This window comes from Gymnoscopelus microlampas (assembly GCF_963454915.1).
Source record: "Gymnoscopelus microlampas genome assembly, chromosome: 5".
In the NCBI taxonomy this organism is placed as follows: Eukaryota; Metazoa; Chordata; class Actinopteri; order Myctophiformes; family Myctophidae; genus Gymnoscopelus; species Gymnoscopelus microlampas.
In genome coordinates this window covers 43,900,045-43,923,354 of record NC_139942.1, presented here as the reverse complement: position 1 = coordinate 43,923,354, position 23,310 = coordinate 43,900,045, and the positions used below count along the sequence as shown (strand labels likewise).

Genomic DNA, 23,310 nt, shown 5'->3' with positions numbered 1-23,310 from the left:
CTGGCTTTCATACAGTACTCAACATATTTTTCTTCACCTGAACCGAAGCAGCTCTTTCTAGGAGGCTCCCATCTATGTATTAAATGTACAACTGTTTTACATTTAATACATGGGATGAGTTGTAAACATCACCTCTAGACTCAACTCAATACACCGGTTGTAGTTTACACATACATTTATGGCACCACTTTCCCTTTATGGCACTCAGATATCCTACCACAACCCTTTTGATCATACCACATCATTTGGAATTCCACTATACCACATAATAGAACCATATAAGAATTTTCCTACACAAGAGTACACACACACACACAAAATGCATATCCGTTTATAAACAGGCGTTTTATTATTTTTTATTTTTCACAAATACAAGCTTGGTTAGCATTTGCTTAAAGTGAGGGCTACAGTTTTAATGAAACTGAACAGTTGGAGCATACATTTATTTGACAGTGTCACAAGAAAGGATGTTTAGGAAAGCTTAAGTTGGCAGCCAGAGACAATAGAATGGAAACATCAAGATTAAACGTTCATCTCTCACAGCCCGATTAGATACGTTCTTCCATGGAATATTCTCTTCCATTTATAATAGTGTGTTCTCTATAGAATAAAGTGTGGATGTGTTTTTCAGAACATAAATGCTGTCTTTATCAGTTCTTAACGGAACTGAAGGGGGCTCACGCGCAGGCCAATCACATCTTTGCCGATCTCCGTCACCTAGGAAATGGGAAGAAGTTAAAAGGTCATAGAGGGTTTTTATTTAATTGTTGTTTATTTTTAATAATTTTCCCAGAAGAATTATGCATACAAGTGGCAATGCCTGAAAATAACTGCCCTGATCTCAAGGTTTGCAACATAATCATAATCTGTATTTCTTCTTAAAATGTATAGGCCTACTTGTAAATGGTTCTGGTGCATTTACAGAGTACACACAGCTGTAATGTTTCACATTCATTTCTTTGACATTACCACTTTATATTTGTTGGACTTCATTTCAAATAGTTGTGTTCACTCTTGTATTGCTTAATTGATATGCATTTCACTTTCGTGACTTAAGTGCTTTGTAACCTTTTGAACATGTATTGTGCTGTACCTGTGTGACCCTGCAGACTTGACCCTTGTAAGTGGGACAGTAGCAGGCTCCTGACAGAGGACACTTCTCTACTGGACGCCCACGGTACAGGGGGACAAATGAGGCACCGCACAGGTCAAATGGATTGTGGGGGTCGTAGTTCAGCTGGTGGGTATCCGTCAGGGTTTTCTCGCAGGCTGCCAAAATCTTGCGTGTCTAGATGGGAGGGATAAGAAGTTCAGCTAGTTAGTTGACCATCAACCACTTCCCACCACAGTTAGGGGAAGAAGTGGAAATCCCTCCAACACCCTTACCCCGATATAAACGACACCAAACCCATGACAAAACCTAACCACCTCAAGAACTAATCTAATTGCATTCTTCTTCCTTTTTTCCCCTTCCCTATTATCCTCAATTATTTCTTATTATTCTCGCTGCTACAATATTGAGGAACCATAACCAAAGAACTTTACTCGTATATATATTTATTTCAACAAATAAAATCTCAATCAAACAATGTTTAACTTTATAACTAAAGTTAACCATCTGGTGTGCTTCAGCCAATATCAGACAGTGGTGGGATCCACAGGGGGGCGAGAGCACAGAAAGCGCCTTTTGAGCTGCCAGCGCTTAAAGACGCACTGGAGCGCTCCTCTCCCTAGTGCCGACCATCATATTTAAGTGCTCTCAGCATCCAGTATTTTTTGGCAGAGCGCTCTGGCGCCTCAAGCAGAAAATAGTCAAACTTTTGGGAGAGGAGCACCCCTCATCAACGTCACTTTCCTATGCAGAGGATTGGAGAGGCGACTCTTAAGCGCTCTGCTGCTCAAAAATAGTTTTCTGTGGACACGGCCCCTAATTGTGCCTCACACAGTCAAGTCATCTGCTGCCTGAATGTCTATCAATCACTGCTGAGCACACTGGAACAGCCGGCATACCTGCACTGCAACGTCTGGTTTGGGTCCGAGCTCAAGCAGGCGTCTGGCAAAGCCAGCTGCGGTCTTGAAGTTTCTGAGTTTGAAGAAGAGATTGAGAGCTGTACGCAACACTAAGACCATATGGACTGGCTGAAGACTGCAGTGAGTGAAGTAGGCCGCCATCTGAGGACAGAACACACACACGCATGCATTAGAAACACGCAATGTAGACGTCTGTACAGCAGTATGAATGAGACAAAAAGAGGCTCAAACTCAAGACTAGCCGTTTCGATAAGGCCTTTGTTTTTTGTTTTTCAGCATAATCTGTTTTGTTGTTTCCATGGTTCAAAGAAGTTAAACAAGGACTACTGTCAGCAATTATTTCAACAATACTAGAGACAACAAACAATATATGTAACCCAGAAGCAGAACCAGGCTTCAAGACACCTCTCTGCAGATATTAAATGGACACGACGCAGTAGACAAACAGGAATGTCTATCTTTACCTCACACAGCCTCTTCTGGTGGTCCAGTGTCTCTTTGGGCAGCTTCTTCCTCTCTGTCTCCATGGTCAGACCCACTATGTACTCTCTACAGATTGTGATCAGCTGCTGCGCCTGCAAGACACAGAGAGCACCCACATCAGAAAAGTAACCACTATAAATTAGAGTTAATGAGATCTATAATGCAACCTGGGATAATAAGTAGTACAGAGACAGATATACCAGTCAGACAGGTGATTAGTTAATAAACACAAAATAATGTGTTAAGGCACTGTAAAGTTATTGTCTGCATTTCATTTTTGCAAATTTACCAGAAATGTTTTCCCGATCAATATTTTCAGTTAGCCAACTTCTCCTTCCATAAAGAGAAGAGCAAAGCTGTGAGACATGTTGCTCGCAGGCGAGAGCAGGTAGCGGGTTCATTTTAAGTGAATGATCTTTGCAGTGTGTGCACCGTGCACTGCAGCCTTTGAAGTATTGGAGGCCAGATTGTAATTTCCACGTTATCACTGCAGAGAATAGCTATCTCAGAGATAGCAAGGTGTTTTCCGATGAGCAGTTTACGGTAAATGTGTGGTTAGAGGAAAGAGTTGTGACCTCAAATCTTCACTATGGTCAGAGAATCAAGACTGTGCGTACTGCCTGCGTTATGCACTGTCTCCAAACATTTGAAAGAGCAAATTAGCGATGAAAAATAGTTGTCAACTGTTCATATCATAGTTATAAAACACCAGTATATGTTTTTTCAAGGGGATTGTCCACCTTGCTGGTGATTATTAAGCTTTTCTTATGACTACAATGCTGGTCACAGTATTTACTGTATACCTACAGTGGGGCAAAAAAGTATTTAGTCAGCCACCATTGTGCAAGTTCTCCCACTTAAAAAGATGAGAGAGGCCTGTAATTTTCATCATAGTTATACATCAACTATGAGAGACAAAATTAGGAAAAAAAATCCAGAAAATCACGTTGTCTGATTTTTAAAGAATTCATTTGCAAATTATGAGGAAAATAAGTATTTGGTCAATAACAAAAGTTCATCTCAATACTTTGTTATATACCCTTTGTTGGCAATGACAGAGGTCAAACGTTTTCTGTAAGTCTTCACAAGGTTACCACGCACTGTTGCTGGTATGTTGGCCCATTCCTCCACGCAAGATCTCACCCCGTAGGATCAATTATTATTTTTATTTTTTTAAACGGTGAGCAAAAATCCCAGAACCACACGGGGGGACTTAGTGAATGACCTGCAGAGAGCTGGGACCAAAGTAACAAAGGCTACCATCAGTAACACACTACGCCGCCAGGGACTCAAATCCTGTAGTGCCAGGCGTGTCCCCCTGCTTAAGCCAGTAGATGTCCAGGCCCGTCTGAGGTTTGCTAGAGAGCATTTGGATGATCCAGAAGAGGATTGGGAGAATGTCATATGGTCAGATGAAACCAAAATAGAACTTTTTGGTAGAAACTCAACTTCTCGTGTTTGGAGGAGAAAGAATGCTGAGTTGCAACCAAAGAACACCATACCTACTGTGAAGCATGGGGGTGGAAACATAATGCTTTGGGGATGTTTTTCTGCAAAGGGACCAGGACGACTGAAGGGAATAATGAATGGGGCCATGTATCGTGAGATTTTGAGTGAAAACCTCCTTCCATCAGCAAGGGCATTGAAGATGAAACGTGGCTAGGTCTTTCAGCATGACCATGATCCCAAACACACCGCCCGGGCAACGAAGGAGTGGCTTCGTAAGAAGCATTTCAAGGTCCTGGAGTGGCCTAGCCAGTCTCCAGATCTCAACCCCATAGAAAATCTTTGGATGGAGTTGAAAGTCTGTGTTGCCCAGCGGCAGCCCCGAAACATCACTGCTCTAGAGGAGATCTGCATGGAGGAATGGGCCAACATACCAGCAACAGTGTGTGGTAACCTTGTGAAGACTTACAGAAAACGTTTGACCTCTGTCATTGCCAACAAAGGGTATATAACAAAGTATTGAGATGAACTTTTGTTATTGACCAAATACTTATTTTCCTCATAATTTGCAAATAAATTCTTTAAAAATCAGACAATGTGATTTTCTGGATTTTTCCCCCTAATTTTGTCTCTCATAGTTGATGTATAACTATGATGAAAATGACAGGCCTCTCTCATCGTTTTAAGTGGGAGAACTTGCACAATGGTGGCTGACTAAATACTTTTTTGCCCCACTGTACTTGTATAACATCATAATATACTGTATGTACCTTGGTTGATAGGTCTCTGCCACACATTTATTGCACTTGGCTATTACAGCAACAGGCCTCGTCCTCACCTCAGCAATCTCTTGCTTGTTATCCACCACCAGTAGCGGCACAGAGAGCAGGATGGCTCTGAAACGCTCAACGGCCTCTTCGAAGCGCCCCGCGGTGGTCATCTGGTAGCACTGCTGCAGGCGGGCAATGAGGTCCGAGAGACGCAGACCCACAGCAGGCAGGCCCTGCTTGGCTCCACAGTCCTTTAAGAAATAACATGGGGTTCATATTTAGAACTCAATGTGCATGTATTGTATGCAACAGGTATGTCACCACAGGCATAAAGAGGCAGAACAACATCAAGAGGCAGAACAACAAGGAAAAGAGGAACTTAAATGACTCCCATGTCTAATACGTGATTAAAATGCAAGGCACATCCCATATTTCTTTTAAATATTAAATGTTATGTCAAAATAAAATAGGGGAAAGAAAAGTGTTTGCATCTGTGTACCAAACCAACAATAAGAAATATATTTAAAAAAAAAGGTATGTACAGTACATGCATGCACACACATCCTTACCTTCCAGTTTCTTTGCGGGTTTCCTCGCAGACAGGGCACGGAAGGCAGGCCCAGGTAGCAGGTACGACCTCGGGACAACGTCTGCATGAAGAGGGACTTGTACGGGCCAAAGTTCACCACTCCAACCTGATCATGGAGCAGCTGAGATGGAGGGGGAGGATGTTAACGTTAAAGAGAGACAGTGAGTTCAAATGAGTACTAGAGCAGAATATAACTTAATATCTCAGGCAGTGAGCTCAAGTAAACCTACTCTCATGGCGGTCTCAAAGGAGCCAGCCAAGATGTGGTCGACTGGCAGCTGGGAGTTGTTGCACCACATCTGGGTGGGACTCGTGCCCTTGGTGGGCGGCACAAAGAAGCCATCCTCAGCCGAGCCTCCGGCACTGGCTGGCATGTCCTATTGGTCGAGGAGGAGAGACGGCTAAGACACATTCCCAATTGCAGGGAAACTCAGGAACTCATTTGACCCTTAACTGGCCACAGTAGTATTTTTGGGGCGGTGTAGCCGCCCCCTATAAGTGAGTTTTGGACACCGACCAAAAGATTTGTATACCCCCTAACCCTTCCATTGTTAATGCAAATCGATACTTTTGCAAAGTCAGCCAATCACATTACAGCTAGTGTCATCACCACTAACTGTAATGTGATTGGCTGACTTTGCAAATTCAGGACTGTGATTGGCTAGCGAAACACATGACACATGTGCAGCCCTATGAATAGCAGTATGGACAGTATGAAAAAAAGTCATTTATCCTTTTATTAAAGTGAGTCATGTTGTGATGACCACACACCACCCACTTCACACTGGGTGTGATTTTTTTAAGTGTAATTCGTATAAAACATACGCATGTGTGACTTTGGAATATAAAGCACTTGACATCAGTCAAGTCAGAGAAAGGGGTAAGATAACGTACTACCTTTCCAGACACAGACATGTTTATCAAAAACTGCTGTTTGTCTTACCAGCTCTGGGGGCAGGTCCAGATCCTCCTCCACCTCCCAGCCTCCTCCCTCGTCCTTCGCCACTCCTCCCTCCTCCAGTCCATCCTGGGCATCCATGAAGCCATCTGAAGGAAGGAGACGCAAATGTTAAAGTGCATAAAGTATATTAAATCATAACAATAGCTAACAATTAGTCGAGAAGAGAGAGAGAGCTACATGTCAGGAATGTTTCGGCGTCACTATCACTGTTTGTTTATTAAGATATTGATGTAATATTTTAATGCGTTTAATTTTTTAATTAAAAGGACCTTCATCCAGTTGCAGCTCAGCGTCCTCTCCCCAGCCTTCTCCTCCTGGAGCCTCCACGTCCTCCGCGGCTGCCATTTGTCCTGCCTTGCCTGAACACACCATTACAAACAAATCAAAATTGCTGCAATTCCAACACAGTCACTTATCACAACTTCAATCACGCAAATATGTCTTGTCATTGACATTGAGGCATTAAATAATAATGTAAAACTTGTGTGAAAATAAATTATGTGTGTGGAGGTACAGTACTTATTTGGCCAACTAGACTCACCCTTGGCTGAGATGGCTCCCTCAAAGAAGCCCTTGGAGACGGTCAGCAGAGGCCAGTTGGTGTCCAGAGGGTTGATGGGAGGAGGGGGCTGCAGCAGCTGAGCATTAGGATCCACCTCTGGAACCTACACAACACACAGCACATTAGTGAGTCCAATCATACAAGCAAAAAACTACAACACCAGATTTGTATGGGTGGAAAAACTGCAGATTAGTTAGTTAAAGTTTATTTCGGTCAACAAAATCATACACGTATATGGCTTTTTATACAGCAAAAGACAAAACAATCAAGAACAAAAACAATAAAAAAAAACGAAGACAAAGCAGAAGAAAACTGCCTGACCGAAAAGGTGTAGGCTGAAGCTAATAGCTTATTGTGCCTACCCTTCTTGCAATAGAAAATCAAAAAAATAAATAAAATAAATAAATCAATTTTCAGGTTGTAACATTTTTTTTTTATTATTATTTGTTTTTTTATAGTCAATCATTGAAAAGAAAATATTCCTATGTTATATAAATACAAATATATATATATATATATAAATATATATATATAATTTTTACAAGCTTTGCAAAAAAGAAAAAAAAAAGATTATTTATAACATTTCAAGGGCAACGTAGCTTTCTGTGAACTCTCTTTTCAACTCTAAATCAACAGAAAGACTTGATGAAACCCTTCTGATTAGCCAGTACAGGAGTCTCTAAACAAGTAAGAGTACTCTATATACTAGTGTTTAACACCGGGATTCCCGGGATGCGGGAATCCCGGGAATTCGGGGTTTTTTACCATCCCGGGAATTCACTTCGGTTCCCGGGCTTCCCGTTTTTTTTTTTTTTCTTGTTAGAAATGAATACTAATTAGTAGAAAGGCCTATCTACAGCGTGGAGGAATTACTATTATAATTAGGCAAGTTACTTGCCGCGTTGCCGACCAGGGCAGGGTCCCATCGTCCCGTTGTGAACCAATATGGGACGCACTGAATGTAACAGTAATGAACAAAATAAAACACAAGTGGCCGTGATGCCCCATGCCTGCCCTGCGCACGCTGATTTCACTGCTTCCTCTGCTGTCAATACGGTAGACACCAGTTGACTAGTTGAGATTCAACATCAAGTGAAACGCTGCATAAACAGTAGGTAGGTTTGATCGAGCCTATATTCCAGCTTAAAATGCGCGCAAGCCAAGCAATGCTTTTGATAGAGAGAGAGACGACAGACCGGAGAGCTGGAGAGAGAGAGAGCAAGAGAGAGCGAGAGAGAGAGAGAGAGAGAGAGAGAGAGAGAGAGAGAGAGAGAGAGAGAGAGAGAGAGAGAGAATTAGACCGATGTGGTCCGATTTTTTTTTATCATCATTAATGTAGCCTACTCTACCTACACTTGCATTTTAGAACGTTCAAACTACCATTTTACAAGAACTACCCAGTAGAACAAGTGAACTGCACAACAGCTGTCTGTCTCATTGATTGTCAGTGCTGCTGGCAGCGCATGCATGTGCACATCAAAATCACACTACAAAACCCCACATTTGATCAACAACAAAATATAGATTAATAAATAGACAACATACAGCCAACATCCCAAAATGGAGTCTTATAATATCCAGCAAGTAGCCTAATATAAATTAATAACTGCAAACAAATGACAAGTTTAGGCTATCAAATCAATATCCTACAAAAGTAGAGATAAGCTGTGACCTCACCGGCGCTGTGATGGACAATATATAAATAATTCTCTTGTCAATAATGATACAAATGAAAGGTTTATTTCAGCAGCTATAGAGTTTGACATTGTTTGAGTGCGTTTTGAGCGCAGCTCCTCGTTAAGTTAATTGTCTTCACCCGCTGCTGCGCAACATGGCAGATCTCCGCCAGGGCAGGGCAATAGGTTATTATATTTATATTATTATATTTATATGATTTTAAAAAATCAACTTAAGTCATTATTAGTGCAAGTTCATAGATGGACACAATAGGGACATTTGGGCACCTCGGTGTAAAATTGGCTATTTACGTATCTACATATAAATGCATTTTAGTGGGCACTTTTTTTTTTACCCTTTAACGGGAATTCCCGGGAAGCCCGGGAAAAGGTCTGAAAATTCCCGGGAATTAAAATTAGCTATTTCCCGGAAAATGTTAAACCCTACTATATACTCTATACTAGTATAGAGTATTTGATAGCTACTGTATTTTTATAGTTAATTAGTACCGTGCCGTGGAGGACAGAGTCTTTTCTCTACTTACCGTTTCCTTCTCAGGGTCAAAGGTCTCCTTCAGGGCCTCAGCCTCTTCATCCATTCCGTGAGTGGCTGCAGTCAGGTAGGCCAGAGACTCTGGAAGCACAACAATCAATTTAGATGTAGTTTTAGTCATACTATTTTGAATAAAATTCCATTTAGTTTTAGTCATATTTTAGTCATCTGAAATGCTTTAGCTTTTGTCTAGTTTTAGTCGACTAAATATCATCAAGATTATAGTCGACAAAATCTATAGTTGATTTAGTCGACTAAAATGTATTTTGGCGGTTTTGATGGTGTCGTAATGGCTGATTTTACACTTGGTTGCAGGCTGAAAATAGCCGATCAACAAGCTTGAGTTTGTAGATCTGCTATTTTCAGAGCGCAACACCCACGCACAACCAAACATAAAAGACTTGTCTTTTAGTTCTACTGGATCTCTTCTCCACCAGTCCCTCACTAACATTTTAGTCAAGTTTTTATTTGTTGACAAAATTGTCAATATATTTGTCTTGGTTTTCATTTAGTTTTTGTCAGTGAAATAAAAAGGTAGTCGACGAACATTTTTCGTCATAGTTTTAGTCGACGAAATCAACACTGCGTGGGAGCCTGGACAAAATGCCTCAGTAGACAGAAGTGGCTTTTAGGAAAATATTTTAAATTAGGCAGATCTGTATTTTACTGGGTTGCCCATTGAGATTAAAATGTCTTACGAACGAAACTCTGAAAGCAGCATTATGATAGCCATACACCTTGTAAACAAGGAACATATAAGCAAGAAATGACACTATAGAAGAGGAATGTTCAAACTCACTCTGTCCACAGTTCTTGAGGATGCGGACTCTCTCACTGACGTCTCCCAGGTACAGAGCTCCCTGATAGTGACCACTCATGTCCTTCCTGATCTCAGCTACAAGAGGCAATAAACATTGGATGTCACATCACTGATCTCTTGTTCACTCCCAGCCCACACACACACACACACACACACAGTCCCCTCTGTCAATCTCCCTTACCGATCTTCATCATCTTGCGCAGCTTGGCCAGGTTGCCAGTGATGAGGTAGAGGAAGGTGAGCTTGTCGAAGTTCTTGGTCCTCTGGTAGCACATCTCCACCACCTGATGGTGTCCCTGGAGCAGGGCGGCCTCGCCCAGACGCTCCCAGCAGCCGCGCTCATCCAGGGCCTTGGCTGCCTCCAGTGCCACCTGCAGGCATGGAGGAGAGGAGTGTTAGGAAACACTTTGTGAAGGATTTAAAGTCCAGGTCTCGCAGCGTTTATCACCTTATGGACAAATCCTGAGGTCAAATAATCACTACTATTGAAATAAAAACTATTTACAGTCAGGCATAAAGTGAGTTACAGACAGAGCATGTGTTTGTAAAGTTTAGACAGTAAATATTTTGGGGTGATAGGGTTGCAGTTTGGCAAGAAAGCATTAACAGGTTCTTCCTTGCACCTATACTAATCAAAATTAGCATAATTAAGAGACTGAGCTTTGCTCATGAAGGAAAACATTCAGAAGTGTTCACAAGTACAAAGACATGGGCTTAGTCACTGATCTTCAACCTACCTCGATGTTGCCGCACTCTAGAGCCAGGCTGAAGCGGGTCTTCTCGTCCTTGACAAAGTGCAGTGCCACCTCAGGGTAGCCCTTCTTCTGCAGGTAGGCTATGATGGACTGGCCCACCAGCTTGGCGTTCCGCACCATGTGGAGTACCTGGAGTGTGGAGGTACTTATAGTTTAACATTTTCTCTATGTTAAAGAGAAAAGGTCAAAAAGGACCCCAGTTGAAAGTTCCTTGTCCCAGAACACATACAATCACGAAAGACACCCCACACAAACAAGAAAAATATCAACCACTTAAAATCCAGAATCCCGAGCTTTCTGAAACTAGAAAAGATTAAGTTCACAACCAGAGGGTCTACAGACAAGTTCTTTTCTATCTGGCAACCATTCATTACTTATTTTGAGAGTCTAACAGTGCTTCCAACAGGCTAAATTCTTTTTTTTCTCTTTGTTCTCTATTTATTTTTATTTTTTGATAGGGATCTAGACCTCTATATGTCTGTGGTGAGATATGTGACTGGTAGACAGTGATTTATGATAGCATTCTGGGTTGCTTACAAGGGCGTGTGGCACGTTTGCATCTGATTAATTCATCTTGTGTGTTTATTTTTTGTTTTTGTCTGTCTTTTGTAAACCTTATTTTTTCCTGCTTTTATTGTGAACATTTCTTTTTAAATTATACCTATTATTTATTTTCTATTACATTCCATTGTCCATATCAAATTTTAAATCATGTTTTGTTGTTTTTGTCAGGTACATTTCTTTGTTCCACTGCATTTGTTACAGAATTTTTTGTCTTTATTTTTTGAAAAGGAAAATGTGACAGCAATAACAATATGGGGGGAGGGATGGGAAAAGGGAGAAAATGGAAAAATACAAAACGTCTAACTGATTTCATGTAAAAACTGGGAAGCTAATAAAGATATTTGTTTTAAAAAAAATCCAGAATCCCTATTTTGGGCATGTCAGCTATAGACGAAAACTGTCACAATTTGTTTCATAAATAGTGAAAACAGCAGATCTACAAGCTCACAATGCGCATTGCAATGCAACACGTTGTGAGCTTGTATATCAGCTATTTTCGCTATTCGTCGTATGATGAAGTATATAGGGCTGAAGCGGTTAACCACCCACCTCCTCATATTTGCGGTTGACCAGGGCCAGTTTGAAGCGGTACTCTGTGGGGTCGATGGTCAGGACGCGTGGACGGCACTCCCGGTCCAGGCAGTACACACTATTCCCCCTCACACGAGTCACGTAGATGGGCAGGTCAAGAGTTCTGATGATGCCGTGGTCACTTTTAGGGCGAGAACAAAGAGAGAACATTGATGTGCTTGTAGTTTAGCTATTTTCACTACTTGCCATACAACAAAGTATACATAACATGGCACAAGTGGTTAATGAATGAATTGTAGTTCAGTACCCAGAGGTGAGTGCGTATTTGATGTGGTTGGAGGTGGTGTAGATGAAGACTCCACTCTCATCCCAGGCTCCGCTCTTCACTCTGATGTTCTCATGGATGTTACATAGACTCTCCAGCTTACGGTTACAGATCATGATAGCTGTATGTAAGACACGACAGATGGAAATATCAGGTTTTAAACTCTCCATCGTTGACTCTAGGTCAATGTATGGCCTAGACACGGAGTCCATAACACAGAAAAATAGAGTTTGAACCATCAATTTCATGTGACAACACTAGACTATAATCAGTCAAGAAAACATGACAAGGGTTTTCAGAGCACATTGAATTAATAAATTCATTCATTACAGCGTCACCATTCCATATTGTTTCAATATTCCATTGTCTTTAAAAATGAGTTTAAAGTAAAATAAGTATTCATATCAGTTCAGGAGCACTGAGCCACAAAAGAAGCCAAGAAAACATAAGTGGACGGGTAGGTTTTCCCTGGGTGATAAGAGGCCCACTGTGTTTGTGTGCACTTTCATTATCTACGCACCGTGTTTAGCCAGCAGGGCAACGTGGCTGGTGTCGGCGCTCCACACCACGTACTTGACCTTGGCGATCTTGACGGTGGCCAGCGAGCGTTTCTGTTGCACGTCAAACAGCGTGACGCCGTCGGCGTCGCGCAGCAACAGAGAGCCCGTGCCGGCGTAGAAGATCTCCTCACAGCTCGGCACCTGAACCTTCTTCACTATCTCGTTCTTCAGGTTCTTAATCAGCAGCTACGAGAGGAGAAGTGCTGCAGCATTATTACGTGTGTTGACCACATAATCACAAAGTCCCTAGTTAGAGTCCAGCAGGTGACCCGAGTTGCATGTCCTTTCAGACACTTAACTGTCTAAATGAAGCACAACTACTAAAATGAATCTAAAATGTATTTTGTGACCATTAAAATGTCCCTTTTGATTGATTTAACAGTCCAACAAAAAGTATAATTTCAGACAAAATGTTAACATTTGCATTTCTCCAATTGGCGTTTGAAAATAACTTTGTTGCATTTTTGAAGAGAAAATACTGAAACACTAGTATGATGTCAAATAAAACAGCCATTTATTGACACCAACCAAACGACCTACATATTGCAGTGGGTTATGATTGAGGGCTATTACGAGTTACATTCCAAGTGTAACAAGGGCTACATAAATTATACTTATTTGTGGAATATCAAAACCAGCCAGAGGTCAAGAAGGGACAAGATAAGTATTGAGAGATATAAGGTGAGAATAAATATAACTGAATCAAGCTGCTCTGAAATCTTTTTAACATTTCTATGAGATAAATAGTACAGCTCCTATCTAGGTGAAATGCAGTCAGAGAGCAGACATACCGAGTGCATGCGGTCCAGGACAGCAAACCTGTTCCTGGCGACCCACACTGCGGTCAGACCAGAGGACCTCTTCCCTTCAGGGGCTGGAGAGAGACCACCACAAAACACGTCATTCTCCACGTACAATACATTCAGGGGAATTCTTCATGGTGACATTACCTAAATGACAACTTCACCTACTACCGTATGTGAAGAGTAACGTTCTAACACTGAAACAGCCAAGGGCCAGTGGTGGAAAAAGTACACACGTTTTTACGTTTTTATCAATACTGCAATGTAGAAATACTCTGTTACAAGTGAAAGTCTGTAATTCAAAATTGACTTGAGTAAAAGTACAAAAGTATTGGTATCAAAATATACTTAGTAAAAGTACTAATTGTGTATAATGTTCAAAATGTATAAAAACGCTTTTGAAAATAGAAGATCTACAAGCTCACAATGCGTCGCAACGCGATGCATTGTGAGCTTGTAGATCTGCTATTTTCAAATGATCAAAATAGATATACGGCTGAAGTGGTTAGTGTGTTTTGCGATAATAATCAAAGTCTAAAAAGTAAAGTAACTAACTAAAGTTTTCAAATAATTGTAGTGGAGTATAAGTACAATATGCCTCTGAGATGTAGTGGAGTAGAAGTAAAAGTACTGACAATTGAAAATACTCCAGTAAAGTAAAAAATACCTCAAAATTGTGCTTAAGTAAATGTACTTAAGTACAATTTAAACCTCTGCCAAGGGCCTACACTACAGCACCTCTAGTGGGGGGCAGTACAAGAGACAGTAGACTAAACAAACAGAAATAAATTCTGAACGAAAATGCATTCCTGAGTGGAATAGTTCTCATACCGTCGGGGTTCTGAGAGTCACTCTCTTTGGGAATGGAGTACAGGTCATAGGTACTGTTCTCCAGGTTTGTCGCCCTCTGCAGGACACAATGTGCATTACTCAAAACACAGATATTACAGTACCAATGCGAGTTGTTTCTGTAACACTTAAATTTGCAAAAAAAGAATCGTGTGTGATTATGCAAGAGTGTGTGCTTACTGTGCAGAGTAGGACAGCGTTCTCAGCGGGGTTGTAAGACATGCTAAAGACTGGGAACTTCGACCCACTAGGAAGGAGAACATTTTGGAAAATATAAGAGTGGGCTATGAATAAATACTCTTCGCACACTGGCAGTGATGACACAATAGAAACGTTGCACAACAAAACAAATTATGAGAATGCTGAGACACAGAGACATACTGACACGCAGGCGCTCAAAGACAAACAAACACACACACAAAAGGAACGTACCTGCGTAGCTGCATGACAGCCGTGTCCTTGCTGCTGTTGAAGTCGAGCTGGCGGAGGAAGCGGTCCTTGACGTAGTACAGCATGTTACCGTAGACGGCGTAGGCCGGCCGCTCGCGCTCCAGCTTAAACACCAGCATGCCACTGTCATGACCTGGACGGCACGCGGGACAGAAGTTAATTCAGTGACAACAAATCTGAACCAAGTGTGTTGCTTAATAACAGTCCATGGAATGTATCTGCAAATATCTGATCCGCATGTCAAGAGAAAACTAATCTGAATTACTAAATCGTACACGCTTGATTTAAAGTCATGTCCCCGCCATTGTGTGTTAAGGAACTGCACATTTTTACACTACATTCAGCCCTCTGAGGTTTGCTACTGTAAAACAGATCACTTGGTACAGTACTGTATGTAACAGCCCTTTACCAGCAGCAAACAGGTTGAGGTTGGGGTGGGCGCCAAGGACCCAGAAGCGGTCATGGTCCCTGCGGAATGTCTGGACGCCCGTCCTCTTGGACATGTCCCACACCCTGATGCTCTTGTCCTCGGAGTTGGACAGGATTAGCTCCTGGCGTGGGTGGAAGACGGCACAGGACACGTTGTTGTAGTGGCCACGGCACGTGTCCAGCTCCCACGCCTTGGACTCTGCACGCAGACAATGAGAGAGATGAATGAACAAAGAGAAAAATGGAAACATTGACATGTCTTGATAAGACGTGTTTGTTTTTTGGATCCTGTAACTTCAGTGTGGACATTCTTCTTGCGCGATACCAGAGTGCAAGCATTTTTCCTATATCTCCTCTTATATGGAGTCAGATTGTTTGTTTTGAAAGAGTGCCAACTATTTTCCTCTACTTTGATACATGTCAAATATGTGCACTGCACATTTATATAAAGATTAAAAACCAAAGAAGTATGACATATGATAAAACTATGTATTGGGCCAGCAGATTGAACACTTAAGCCAAATATACTTTGTTGTACGACAAACATTAGAAATCTAATAAAATACATTTACAATCTTCTGAAAATCTGCACTAATTAAATAGGGACACATTAACAGGGTTAATGTGTTGAAGTGCCATATTAAAATCTGATTTGTAAGCACAGTAAAGAATACAACAGTTGTACCACCATAGTTTTATGTCTAAAGAATTTTGAAGAAGTATTTATTTAGCTTCAAAACCAGTAAACCAGACTCAAAACCCACCTCTTCAGGATGCCTTTCCCAGCTGAGGTCAAGTTAAGATGTGACCCCAACCCATGCTTAGCCTTTTATCATTTTAATCTAGCACTTTTCTTTTTATTCTTTTGGGGGTTATTTTCTTAATAAAGTCGGTTCCTTTTCTTTTATGTAAAGTGACTTTGGGTACTTAGAAAAGCGACATTATCTGAGCTATTATTATTAGTTTTAATAACATTAAGCTAAAGAAGAAACACGTCTACTGAAGTCTTCCAAGAGAGACACGCACCGTTCATCCTCCAGATTTTGACCTGCCTGTCGTCGGCTCCAGACACAATGAGAGGCATGCTGGGATGGAAGGCTGCCCAGTTGACCCCGCGGTCATGACCCTGCACGCAGAAACACAAACTCAGTCAGCGCCAAAGAGGCTGTGTCTGAGTGCTGCTGGGACTAGCAGCATTACTGACTAACAACATGTCCTCTCTGGAACAAACAAACACTACAGACAACACTTGACTTCACTTGAACTTAGATCTCATTTCATTTGGATAGTAAAATTCACAAGTCTTGAGTCCTTTAACCACTTATGCCATATTTATATACTTTGTCGTACGAAGAAGAGTCAAAAAGGCTGATCTTCAAGCTCAGTGCGTTACAAAGCAACCCGAAGTGAAAATCTGCTTTTGCTATGCATTACTCCACGGGAAGAGTGGTTAACAAAAAAAATCCTTCTTTGATTTATATCATTTTTAGGTGAACACTGAACTGAAAGTCAACAGTCTTTTGAGGCCTGCTGCAGGGCAGGTTCTGCAAACAGTACCGAAGCACATATGAAAGTCAGATGAAATGAAACCCACCTCAAGAACGTGCTTGACGACAGCGTCCGAGGCGCCGAATAAATCGACGCCAGAGATGCCACGCACCTCGGTCTCCACGGCGCCTGGAGACAGGTTCTTCTTCCTCAGACCTGGAAGCAACATTCAGAGCACCATGCGCAATACAGGGAATGAAGAAGAAGAAGGCGGGAACAAGACAAACGTCAATACAAAATTAAAAACATCATGGGAGGCTGAAGGATTAGAGGTAATTTTTCCAAAAGAGACATTCAAAAGGCACTATTGGACTACTGAACACACACACACACGGGGTCAAAGAACACCAACACAAGCTCTGCTCACTCACTGCCCCACCAACTTGAGACAGGAAGCAATTATTGTGAGATTCACCATCATTATACCACTGATTGGATTAAGGCAGTGGTTCTCAAACTTAAGGTCTGTAACTGTGTACAAATTGAACCAAATTTGTTCCGTTTGTACACCCTCAGAGTTATGGGGATCCTTGAGGTTAAAACATTTGAGAACCACTGGGTTAAGGAAATAATCAACACACAGATAAGCAGCACAACCTTGCCGTTGGATCAGAGCTGTACGATTACATAGAGAGAAAAAGGTCCCCGACTCAAGCTGGATTGGTGCAATAATTTGTGAAACAAACACACGTTTGTATTAATGACCCGTGCCCCGTACAAATGACATGTGGTGGACAGATAGTTCAACAGGAGGATTGTGGAAGGAAGGATGGATGGCACTAGGAACCCATGTGCAGATGCGGATGTTTCCAGGGGGGGGCATGGGGAAAGGTGGAACACAGGAAGTGGGTGGTGGACTGGGCTGATGTGGTGGGTGGTGGCTGACGTTGTAAAGAGGTGCTCTGATGGGGCGTTGGATGACAGGAATAAGAACAGGTGGTTTTAAGTCCCCGAGAGAGGCCATGCTTGTGTTAGGCATCACAAAAGACTACTAAAGAAATACATACTGCTGTTATGTCCGTGTCATGCGTTAAGAGTTAAGGCATTCTGTTAGACTTAGGACGTTTTACTGTTAACTAGCCAAAGTATTTATTGTCTATTAGCCGTGGTTTGTTATATTATCCTTGCTTTAATTCAGTTAAAACATTAGAAAGATCCTTGACAGAGGCTATGAGTTGAGCATTATCTTGCCAAGGGGAGAGCAGGGACATTTCTTCATGCATGTCTCGAAGGCATTCAGTTGTCAATAAATGCATTTATAAAGGGCTATGTTTTCAATCCAGTTAGTAGTGACACTAGTGTTTGTCTCATACAATATACAAACAACAATGCTTCATTTATGCTTAGTTGTGCACTTGTGTCCGAAAATAGCAGAACTACTAAGTCGGGACGCATCGTAGATCTGCAATTTTCAGTACGGGACACTGGCGCACACAACTAAGTATAAATCAGGATTAAGGAAGGTCAATGATGGGATTTCGGTGAGGGAAACTGGTTTTGCTATGATGCCGTAACACGGCTGTGTAAAACGGTCCATGTTGCTGGACATGTGCCATGCATTCAGCAGGAGTAGTAGGAGGGAACATTCCACACTGTGTGGCGATGTCATGTGATCTGTGAGGAAGCATTTGAAACTACATGCAAGTATAATGGCATCATGATCGTAGGATGTCAAAAACATGTGAAATGAAAATCCCCTGAAAAAGGACACAATGACAGATCCATGTGTTGTGCATGTTCATGCTCATGAAGAGATGACGTCAACAACGAGACAGTTAATTGGTTAATGAGTAAGAGTAGATTGGACAGACAGACAGGGAAGAAAAATGGCATCAACAGACAAGGAGGTATTAAATGCATGCAGAAGCACAAAAACATCTCTCCTGTGTTATTTGTAGTTCTAACTATATCTCACCATATCCCTCCTCTAAACTCTTCCTCCGAATTGGTTCACTACCAAAAAAGGCCACGTCAAGGACATATTGTTTACATTTAGGCAAATGTAAACAATACATTCTATTTACACTTATGTCTGACCTAAAAAGGAGAGATGTTTTTGCAAACAGCCCACAGAGATTTATTCTCTACAAAAGGAAGAGAGGAGGGAGACAGGTTCAGGTCCCCGTTTCTACCGCTCCATCTCTCTGTCCGTACCACACTGCCCCGCCCATCCCAGACCAAACCCCGCCCACTATCGCCTGGCCCCGCCTCCTCCAGGCCCTCACCGGAGATATCCCACACGCGCACGGTCTGGTCCAGACTGGCAGACACCACCAGGTCCTCAGCGGGATGGAACTGGGCACACATCACATAGTGGTTATGGCCAGTCAGCACGCTGAAGGACACAAGAGAGAGAGGAGAGAAAAGGGAATATTGTTTACCTTTGAGGACCAAATAATATATTTTAAAAATGAAGAAAACACCACTCACCAGGTTGGAGGCTTAGCTGAGGTGCTGGAGCCTAGAAATACTAGCAGGGATGTCCCAATTATTTTTGCCCCTGATCCCAAATCAGAGGAATTTAATATTGAACACTGATTCCTGATCCAATCTGTATATTTTCCTAGATAAATCTGCACAATGCTCACTACCAAGTAACCTACATTAAAGGAAGATTCTGAGGTTAAAACCCGTTTACACCCTGATCAGCTATAATGCTGGGTTCATACATGATCTGTCATCAAGTCAGCATGTCAAAACAGCAGTATAAAAATATGACGGACAATGGGGTTAATCATTGCCATTTTATTCGCTTAAGAAAAGCTTAAAATAGATGATTCGGATCACTTAATGTAAGCTTTGATTGGATCCAATACTTATCTGGAGCTTTGGAGTCTCTGACCGAAAGATTTCTTCAAAATTAGTTTTGCACAGTCTTGCAGACGCTATATTTTTAGTAAAAAGTTTCAAAGTGCTGTTTAAGGGTTGTTATGGCAATATTGGACTGTCATAAATTGATCTTCTTGATTGTACTGTATGCATATCACAAGTTGCCATTTGCCTCACACCCACTGTTGTGGGTGTTCTTTCAGGGGGCTACACCCCACCTGTATAGACAAAGCACTGGTTTGCCCTGGCCAGGGGGTAAGACACCTCCTTTCTGTTTATTCCTCTGTGTTGAATCAACCCTTTTGATCAAGCTATGTAAAAGGCCATGCCACTCTTATTGTTTCTTGGTCATGGGACCCCCTGGGCCTGGCTTGGGAGAGAGATATAACGACACAAATGATTTTGTTCACGTTCACAGCAATGATTCGTTCAAATGATTCGTTCACGTTCTCATTCAGTAGAATGTGTGACTGCACCCTAAAAAGGGTTAGGGTTTAAAAAGGTCTTTAATGTTTTCTTGAAAGCACATAATGTTCTTCACTGAATTGGCAAAGCATCTTAATGTTCTCTCTCTAAAGTTTTTCCAGTGTCTTACCAGACGCAGGTTCTGGACTGCCAATTCCAGATACGAATGGTCTGGTCATCTGAGGCACTCAAAATCCAGGGGTACTCCTGTAGAAAGGGAAACCCAATAGCAGTTAGTGAAAAGATCACACTTTGATGTTGTTTATATTGTACGTGTTCTAATGAGCCAGAATCATTTACATGGTGGAAGAAGGTGGTTCTGATGTAGTCCAGATGTCCCAGGAGAGTGAAGAGGCAACGTCTCAGCTTGTAGTTCCAAACCTTTAACACAAAGCGCAAAGTGTTTATATGCACAGCAATAACCTGTAATTAACAGGTAATTGCATATAAACACCTCACAACACATTTGTGTCAAGGTTAGTCATTAACCTTGATGCTAATGTATTGTGACTGATGTGTTTTTGAGGCATTACATGCTATTCAATTCACATTATCAATATGAGACATGTATAGTACATGAATGAACAAAGTGATATATACAGTCTACAACAATAAAGTGCAAGTTCCCTTGCGCTGTGTGTGTGATGGTGTTGTCCTTATCTCAGTGTGTGTGTGTGTGTGTGTGTGTGTGTGTGTGTGTGTGTGTGTGTGTGTGTGTGTGTGTGTGTGTGTGTGTGTGTGTGTGTGTGTGTGTGTGTGTGTGTGTGTGTGTGTGTGTGTGTATATATGCAAACCGTTGTCTCTGTACCACTACCACGAGTACAATTCCTCAGTTCCTAACTTGATAAGGTGTTGTTAACAATAGTTCTTATTTTGCTTTCTGGAACCCACTCTGGCCCCTGGGGGTCCCCCAGACCTCACTTTGAGAACCACTGATCTAAACAGAAAGGTGAGTATTGGGCTAAAGAAAAATAAATGTCACCTTAATTTTGTAGTCATCTCCTCCAGACACAAAGAGAGGCTGCTGCTTGTGAAAATCAATTCCTCTGACAGGACCTTTGGAAACAGACACAGCAGCAAAAAGCATCAATAAACAACGACCTAAATACATCGGTCTTACCCAATGTACGATAATTATCGTATTTCTACTATAATTGTATCCGCTCTGTACGATGTATGATCAATAATTCCAAAAATGCCCAAATGTACGATAATTTCACCATATTACAAAAAAGTGTGTGAATTTACTAAATTCCCTGGCTGCTGATTCAAGATCCGGTTTGGCTTTTCAAAATAAGTCAGTAAATCTGACCCTAGATCTGTACTTGGAGGCATTAAAACACATGTCGTATCTGTCCAGTCCAGTTTCAGACTTTTATTTGAGTAAGGTCCATGAAGTTGCGTGCTTCTATGCAGCATAAATGATGTGTTTCTATCATGTAGGAGTCTCAAACTAGGTTGTTTCTTACAATAAATACGCAATTACATATTAACACCTGTGATATATCTTTTTTTTGTCCGTGTACGATATTTTTCTTTCAAATACGATAATTTTAAGCCTCTGGTACTGAGAGAGTGGCAGAACCACTACTTATACTTCATCTCATCTCAGTTCCATACCATCATGCTCATCGAACTTGTCAATCAACGTGCACATCCGATAGTCCCACAGCTGGATGACACCGTTGTGCAAACTTGCAAGAATCCAAGGCCTCTTGGGGTGGAAACTGAGTCCTAATAGAAGGGGAAAGTAGGCCTATATTAAACATCATCATGAGGACAAACCACCTTGTTGTTGGATATTGGAGAACAAAGTCGCATTGTTAACAGTCAAGCCCTGTATTACACTTTTTATACTACGTACGTTTACTGCTAGCTATGTTGATGATGTCTTGATGAATTGACCACAATGGAAACAGCCCATGGGGCTTGTTGTGTTACCCTTTTAGCACCATTTGTATAATCGTACTATTTACAAACTGTTACTAAAGTATTCAATCAATCAATAGATCATTTATTATCTAAAATAAACAGGCACAGCTCCACGTCACGTTAGCTTAGATTCACAAACAATAACATGAATATACATAACACACATTCACGGATAATGTCAGCAGTAACTATGCATCTTATATAGTGAGAGAATGTAACATAGTGTAGTTAAATGCATATTTAGAGTCCATAATGTACAGTAACTATTAATTATGACTTGCACTCAGGCTTAGGTAATGATAGATGCTAGGCTAACCAGTTAGCATCAGCTTACCTTTGACACGGGCCGACTTGGTTTCAAACTTGGTCAACATGGTGACAGTTCAGTGATACAGGTTTTTTATGAATCAATCACTTGCTATTATAGTAAGATCCACGTTTACAGTAAAATATAAGATGTTCCAGGAGAGGCTCTATGATCAGTGTCTGCAGCCTAGCTAGCTTCTACTGTCCGCTTCCTGACACGTAGCCTGTCGTCAGTGTTGCCAGATCCTGCGAGAGAAATAAGCAACTAGGTCTAGGAAAACAAGCCCAAGATAAGTGGCCACATGAAAATAGCAGATCTACAAGCACTTGTAGATGTGTGCTTGTAGATCTGCTCTTTTCAAAGAAAATCGTGGGGGAAAAGTGAAATATTTTGATTTAAAAAATAACATACTAATCTGTCTATGGCACAAAACATTTCCAGATGGGGTTCTGCACTATGGACAAATACATATTAATTTGGGGGTCCTTAATTACTGCTTCAATGATAATTAAAACATGTGAAAATACGCCCAAATAAGCAAATACACTTTTAAAAACGAGCCCGCAACTAACCAATATTAAAAAGCAACTTTACAAAAAAACAAGCCCCAAAGTCGCTTATAATAAGCAGACATGGCAACGCTTCCTGTCGCGTCTTCCTTCTTTGGACAAATAAAGTTGTAGACATTCAAGCTGACGCAGAAAGCTCCACGACGACCTGGAATAGAAATACAACACATAGAAACACACACAACACATAAAATTACAACCCTATGAATACAACACATAAAAGACAACTGACATAGAAATACAACACATAGAAACATATAGAAGTACAACAATTATAGAAATACAACAAATACAATAGAAAAACAGCATATAGAAATACAACAAATAATTTAGAAAAACAGCATATAGAAATACAACACATTGAAACCCTAGAAACACAACATACCGGTAATAGACATACAACAAATAGAAATACAATTCATAAGAACTATAAAAATACAACGCCCAACTGCTATGAACTCGGCATAGATAGATGAGATCATAAGGCAAAGGGCAATATATAT

The 23,310-nt window shown here is 41.3% G+C and overlaps 1 protein-coding gene across 1 annotated transcript; it reads right to left on the bottom strand.

Moving 5' to 3' along the window:
• Window positions 1–326: 326 nt before the first annotated feature.
• Window positions 327–22,457, bottom strand: copa (COPI coat complex subunit alpha). The gene is made up of 30 exons (XM_084056595.1): window positions 22,266–22,457; window positions 21,620–21,733; window positions 20,982–21,055; window positions 20,300–20,380; window positions 20,130–20,206; window positions 18,931–19,040; window positions 16,752–16,861; window positions 16,184–16,283; window positions 15,138–15,356; window positions 14,711–14,861; window positions 14,459–14,525; window positions 14,261–14,336; window positions 13,418–13,500; window positions 12,587–12,812; window positions 12,049–12,187; window positions 11,760–11,922; window positions 10,629–10,775; window positions 10,073–10,262; window positions 9,871–9,966; window positions 9,064–9,152; window positions 6,822–6,945; window positions 6,550–6,639; window positions 6,263–6,366; window positions 5,550–5,696; window positions 5,300–5,440; window positions 4,799–4,981; window positions 2,496–2,606; window positions 2,011–2,172; window positions 1,094–1,288; window positions 327–717 (listed from the first exon to the last, which is right to left on the bottom strand). Exons 1-30 carry the CDS (start codon window positions 22,303–22,305, stop codon window positions 658–660), a joined length of 3,669 nt encoding a protein of 1,222 aa, XP_083912721.1. The 5' UTR covers window positions 22,306–22,457; the 3' UTR covers window positions 327–657.
• Window positions 22,458–23,310: the final 853 nt, after the last annotated feature.